At 35.9% G+C, this 7,257-nt stretch overlaps 1 protein-coding gene across 1 annotated transcript; it reads right to left on the minus strand.

The window, feature by feature from the left end:
- Positions 1-2,214: 2,214 nt before the first annotated feature.
- LOC112515651 (protein IMPAIRED IN BABA-INDUCED STERILITY 1-like) lies at positions 2,215-5,966 on the minus strand. Its single transcript, XM_025122558.1, has 6 exons — positions 5,673-5,966; positions 4,237-4,521; positions 3,476-3,793; positions 3,085-3,315; positions 2,672-2,769; positions 2,215-2,602 (listed from the first exon to the last, which is right to left on the minus strand). Exons 1-6 carry the CDS (start codon positions 5,964-5,966, stop codon positions 2,215-2,217), a joined length of 1,614 nt encoding a protein of 537 aa, XP_024978326.1.
- Between the last annotated feature and the right edge of the window lie 1,291 nt (positions 5,967-7,257).

The following is a 7,257-nucleotide window of genomic DNA, read 5'->3' on the forward strand; positions in this document are numbered from 1 at the left end:
GTAGTTTTTACGGTTTTTACAAATTGGAGTGGTTTTCATTTGATCGCTCCTCTATATATATGTATATATATATGATGAATTAAACTGACACATATCTCTTGCATTACTGAATCCTTGATCTCTAAGAAGGGTGGGTTACAAAGTATTGCTAGGTTTGTTTGATGAGACTTGAACCCTTGATCTTTAATAAGGTCGGGTTACCGTTTGGTGAGACTTGAATCCTTGATCTCTAATAAGCAGTGACGGACCTATAGTGGTGCATACGGTAGCACGTGCCACGTATTATTTCTTCGTCGAAGAGTAAAAAAATTTAGATTCGTGAAATGTGCACCGTATTAATCTGTTGTGTGTCATCTTATGTATTTTGAAATTACAATGAGAACAAGTTTTATTTGATAGAGTTGGTTTGCAAGGCTTTTGTTCCACTCGATCCATGTTCGAATCATGTTTGTGTCATTTTTTGTCAAATAGTGCCACCGGTTGAAAAAAATTTCGTATATTTGTTTCTTATAGTCAAATTGTGCCACCGTTTGAAGAAAAAAAAAATCGGGTTCGTCCTTGCTAATAAGCCTGGGCTACAAAGTACTATTAAACTTGTGTGGTGAGATTTGAACCTTTGATCTATAAAAATGTTGAGTTACAAAACGCTCGTTAGGTTATAAAGTACTGTTAGGTCAAACACCTTTTGGCAACATCATGAACTTAGCTCAAGGGTTTGTATTTTTGAGAGCATGTTTAATAGATTTTCTAAAATAGAGAAAATACAAAACTACGTTTTTCATCCTTGTGGTTTGTTGAAATTGCTTTTTTTGTCCTTGTATTTGTGGAACTACGGTTTTGTAGTTTACGTATCGTTGCTTTTCTCGTGTCTATTGTTTACAATTTATTGTTTTTTCGTTCTTATGCTTTATAATTGTTTTGCTATTTTCGTCTTTCATACTTAATTGTAATGAATTGTCTAGAAACATAAACAACTGTATAAATTGCAAACAATATGGACGTAAATCGTAATTTCAAAAGTATAAGGACGAAAATTGCAATTTAAGCAAACCACATGAATGTTATTATCTAAAACAGAGAAAACTCCGAGTTTAAAGAATTCTCTAAAAAGATACGTACGAATTACGAGTAAAGCGTAGTTCTTTTATTATGAGGGGTATAGAACAGGTTCAAGTTTGAATCCTGTTACGGGAGGCGAACTTGAACCCTTCTATCAGCCTAAGCCACCGAGTCAACTCTAAAATGCCTCCTAACATGTGATTACATATGGTTCTTAGGGGACAGGTTCCGTGTGGGACATATCAGGGTTGCTAATAATCTACCTTTTGCTCATATATATTCTATATTATATTATAAAGCATTTGACAAAAACTCTTAAAAACAATTATTTATACACGAAATACTGTTTATTGATGCATATTACTTAAAATTTATGATTACATGTAAATTGTGCATAAGTACAACTTATTAAAGCTCCATATTTGAATTCATGTAATTAACTGCAGATAAAAATAATCAAATATAAGATAAACATCTCATTTTAAATATAAAAAATCTAAAATATTATTAAACCTAAATCAAATTTCTTTGTTACTAAATCTAAATTAAATTATAATCAAAAATTGAATTAAGGAAATTACACCAATACACAAGAACTTTTAAAAAAGTTAATTTGATACTGATATCGGTATCGGTGTATATTTTTTTTCCAAATTTTATAATATTTTTAAATTTATATTTTATTCAAAAATAAAAACATTATCGTTTTCTCAAAACCACATAAAATCGTATTATATCGACATAAAAAATGAATAAAATGAAATTTTAACGAAATACTAAAATAAGATATATCTCGATATATTGCACGAGTACCCTTCTAATAATTTATAAAAGCAAACAGCTTTGTTAATCTTGTGTTCAGATTTTTACGCATCTTATCAATCAAAAGTGAAATTAGACTTCAGATTTTAAGGCACGTCTAAAAATAGAAAATTATTTTATATATTATTTTAAAATATTTTTATAATTGTGTATATAAATTCAAATCTATAACTCAAAAATGCAAATATATTCTACATAACCTCCAAACAGAAATAACCACCCAATATCCTTAACCAGCAAAACAAGCTCTAAAGGGTTTTCAAGACTCCATCAATGGCGGCACAAAGGGTGCAAAAACCCCTCTTCTACATTACAAGTCTGAATTCTCCATTTTCAGGCAACCATCGGCCGGCCGAACACCGCCACTGCCGCCTCGTTTTTACTTACCGGAGTCGGACCACCGCCATGTTTCCGCCTTCTTGTTTCCCACACGAAACCGCCATCTGAAGCCGCAGCCTGTATGGTTAGTGCACGAATGCCGTCCAGTTGAGACCCTTTTTCTGTAGTTCGGGAAAATCCAGACCCTGTGTCGCACGATGCTTTTGTCGATCCTTTAGACGTACATGAATACGCACCACCACCACCACTGCTGCCACCGGCCTTCACCTCGGTAGGAGGAACTGCTTTACCGAAAGCGGCTTGTTCTCGGCAAGTTTTCCGGGCTCGTGTCGGATTTCTCGAAGCTCCCGATGCCCGAACTATGCTGCCAACGGGATTCTTTCTGTAATCATAGAGGTCGAAATCACTCGGCATTCTCCATCCGAAACACCAATTAGTTAAAAGAACTCACCTACAGGATTCAGCACGGATCTTTGCATCGATCTCTTTGTTTGGTGGGTACTTCGGCAAGCTTGCGGGATCGCACGCATACGGCTTCGTATTGAAATACTGTTTTAAGACAAAAAAATATATGTTAATAAATCATACAATAAATATATAAACATTATCAACCTCGAGCCAATAAACGAACTAATCGATCGGGAGTTCGAGCCCGTAAATGAGCATCGAGCTCAAGGTCGATAACCCAACAAATATTCGAGCTCGAGCCCTACCATGAATTTACGTGAATATCATGATAATACATACCATAATGAATGTACATCAACATTCATTCATGATGAATATCAGTTCTCAAGATATTTACAGTTGTTAAATGAATTTGTGCCGAGTTCCTTGATAGATTCGTGTAGTTCTACAACGTACCTCGGATCGAAGGGCGGATCTAGCCGTCCCACGCTTGCAAGGCTCTACTGAAAGGAAAGTGTCGAGAAGGTCAACCGCGGTTTCCGGGAGGTCCTTACATCTTTCCCGAAGCGTACTCTCGTAAGCGTGATGCGGTTTAAACATCGCTGCAAGCGGAAGTTTCGACTTGTTCCAGTAGCCATCGTCGGCAGGCGTGCCACAAAGCTTGAATATTTTGTGCAATTGTTCAACCTGAAAACATCAGGGGCGGTTTGGTAGATGCAGAATGATTAAGTGATCGGAATTATCAAGAGGGCATGTATGACTCAGTGCAGAATGAGAAATGACATAATGAAAAGAGACTCTGTATGATTTAATCACAGAACGTTTATAGTTTTCGTATCTTTTTCACCTCCGTACGCCCCTTTAGGATCGGTCGGCCAAGAAAGAGCTCGGCGAAAACGCACCCGATGCTCCAAAGATCAACATACATCCCGTATCTCGTGCACCCCAAGAGGAGTTCGGGAGGCCGATACCACAAAGTCACCACATGGCTAGTCAACGACCGCTTGCTCCTTGGAGCGTGGAAGTTCGCCAAACCAAAATCGGCAATCTTCAGAAGCCCTTCGTTGTTCACCAAAATATTTGCCGTTTTGATGTCACGATGTAGAACTCCTAGTGAATGGCAGTGTTCGATACCGTTCAATAATTGCCTCATATAGCATTTAATCTGCACCAAAAAAAGGGCAGAATGCATCAAAATGCAACAAAGTTTGGTTTAATTTCTATTTAGTGTAGCAATTTTTTTTATATAATAAAGTTTCAAAAAATTATATTTTGTACTTATTTTGACCCATAACCTGTTGATCTCGTAACATTTGGTGACGTGGATACCCCTTTACGAAAGGGTTACGGCACATAGGACGATAAGCTTGACATCCACATCATCAAATATTACGAGATCAGCAGGTTATCCGTCAAAATGGGTACAAAATAGAAAATTTTGAAACTTTATTGTATAGATTGAGGAAAAAAAATATTTGCTACACTAAATAGTAACGAAACCAAACTTCGTTCCATTTTGCCCGCACCAAAAATAACCTCGTTAGGCTACATTCAAGTTCCGTTAGACGTTGAAAATGTGAAGTTTCGACAAGTTACATGTCACGAAACCTGGGAGTCGCTGAACTTGATGTCGGGGGATGACAAAAGTCCCGAGAGATCGTGCTCCATATATTCGAACACAAAGTATATGTTACGTGATAATCGGGATGTGATTATCCCCTCGAGTTTCATGACGTTTGGGTGGTCAAGCCTTCGGAGAATTGTGATTTCTCGAGCCATGAACTTCACGCTCTCGGGTTGCAAATTGTCGAACCGCACCTTCTTCAGTGCCACCGTTCTACCGGTCTTGGTGTCGCGTGCTCGATAAACGCTACTGTATGTGCCTTGCCCAATCTACATTAGAAGAAAATCCAAAAACGCAGGTTCGATTTCAATTTCAATTTCGATAGGTGCCCTTGAATCAAGAAATCTTGAAATTTCAGTATTAATCATCCACGAAATCATGAATTAAACTCATGATCAGAGATATGATAAATTCATCATCTGAGTCATGTTTAAATCAGAACCGTAAATATTTTGAGAATCTGAGAACCAACTATTCATGTTTTATTTATGACGAATGTCGTAGGAGCAAGCCAGAAAGTAGAGCCATATGGTTCTTTAGCCTTAAGAACGTTAGTTTTAAGAACGAGTGATTGCCTTCTCTGACCCTTACTTCCCAACCTGACAGCTGACAGCTAATGCATTCCACTTATTTTGATAAAAATTATTCATACTCATATATATATATATATATATATATATATATATATATATATATGCATGATTTCATAAATTATGAAAATTCATGATACTAATGATGAGTAACATTCATGATTATTCACTGTATTCATTATGAATAATACATGAATTAGTTGGTTCTTAAAATATTTATGGTTTTTCCCAATGATCAGAGTTGAAGTATGAAAACCCTAGTGGCCACGTGCACTCGCTCTACCGATTTTCACAAGAATTCTACTTGGGGTATAAAACGTGCACAAGCTACACTTCGAAGGGTAGCTTCGAGATATTAGAAACTACAAGAGATATCAACCCAAAAAACCAAAAAGGACTTGAGATCATATGAGACAAAGTTGCTTTTTTTTTTAGACCCATGACACCACATAAATAACATTGAACCTTCATAGCAAAATATTGTCAAGGTACACTTTCACTTTTTTTTTACCTTCACAATGTATTTTGCTGTAAAGTTTTGCCGTTCTTATATGGTCCAATGGGTCTCCAAAAACGTCCCACATGAACCCAACCCGTCAGAAAAGTTCTTTTAGAATTTACAAAAATCAAAAACGTCATTCGAACTCAACCAAAAAAATTAAAAAAAAATCCCTCAGAATCAACAAAACGAAAGATCCCAACCAAAAAGACAGATCCCGAAAGGGTTTTTAAGTCTTTGATCCACCTTAAAGATGTAACCCGTTCAGCAAAAATGGTGGGTCCCACCATCCAGCTTAATTGAATTGCAAAAACAGTTGAAAGCAATCTACCTTTTCCAATCTTTGGAAGGTATCGGATTTCAATGGCAACCAACCATGAATGGCTTCACCTGCAACTTCACTAAGCCACGAAGGCCATCCAGCAGCAACCAGTTCTGCTTCACTTAATCTTCCAAATTTCAAATTTGAAGATTCACCATCGATACCAACGTGATTCTTCTTTTCGTCCTTGATTTTGGTCGATGGATCAATCTGGTGACCATGGTTCTTCAGTGAAGGACCCTGCGGCGGACGTCCGTGATAACTTGAAGACCTAACTTCATGTTTGGAACTGATGCAACCCATTAGATTCATCCAAACAAAACCCATCAAAGGAATTGATGCATTTTGGGTTCTGAAACAAGAGAAAGGGGGGAATCAAGAAATTTGACCCAAAATTGAAAGAAAAAATAATTTGTATTTGGAATCTGGGTTTGGCGAGATATACGGAAAGAGAATGATTTGAAAGAAAATAGAAAAAGCGACATTTGTGGGTCCAAATTGATCGATCTCCATTTTCGTAACAGTAGGCTTTTTAAGATATATAGATACATGATTTTATATATATATATATAGAGAGAGAGATATAGATACATTCATGATTATATAAATTTGGGATCACGTGAGACCAAGGGTTTTCGTGAAACCCATAAGACCAATCCTCAACCCTTGGATTAGATCTACAATTTGAATATTCATAATCACAAAATTATTATCATGCAACTTTAGACTATTAGATCATTAGCTTATAAAGTTGATCAATGAACATAAATTGATCTTACGGGTCTCACGAAAAACCCTTGGTCTCACATGAACCCAACCCTGATTATATATATATAGGGTTGGCCCAACCTACTTTTATCATACATTCGAGACAACATTTTTACGCTTGAAACTTCGTAACAAAATGTTGTGAAGATAACAAAAATCCGAACCTTCACATTACCTACAAAGTGTTTTGCAGTGAAGTTTCAAGTGTAAAAATATTATCATACGAAAACAATCTCTCACATGATCTCAAGTCTATACATACATATTATACAAATGGTTTCGTTTACAAATCAATCTCAATCGTCCGTCTAACCTAATGAATATCTGATTCAATTAATATATAGATTGTTTTCAAATATTCAAATTATGCAAATCTATAAATATCTCAATTAATTGGTTTGATGTACAAATCGGAGATGATAACTTGAAAAATGTATCACAGTTTTTGGGCCCAAATGAGCTCACAAACTGTTCACTAATCAAGCAATTGGTTCTTATTTTGCATGTAGATTTGAAAAGTGGTGTGTGTGGGGTTTGGCAGTTGAGCAATCACCAAACCCTCTACTACTACTTTTGGTGGTTGATTTTAGGTCTGGTGGTTCCAAATCTCTTTTTCCTCATTGGCCCTCAAATCCAATCATTGTTTCTTCATCTACCAATTTCACATTTTGCTTCAACAGCTATGCTAAAATATTAATTATATATTTAATAAAAATAGTATTTCTCTCTTCTAAACATTTAACATCAATGTTTTTTATGATTGAGAATATAATATAAAATTATTTCTTATATTATTATTTTTAAGGACAAGATTGGTAAATTACTA

The sequence above is a fragment of the Cynara cardunculus genome (genome assembly GCF_001531365.2).
Source record: "Cynara cardunculus var. scolymus isolate 2C chromosome LG 7, CcrdV1, whole genome shotgun sequence".
NCBI classification, from domain to species: Eukaryota; Viridiplantae; Streptophyta; class Magnoliopsida; order Asterales; family Asteraceae; genus Cynara; species Cynara cardunculus.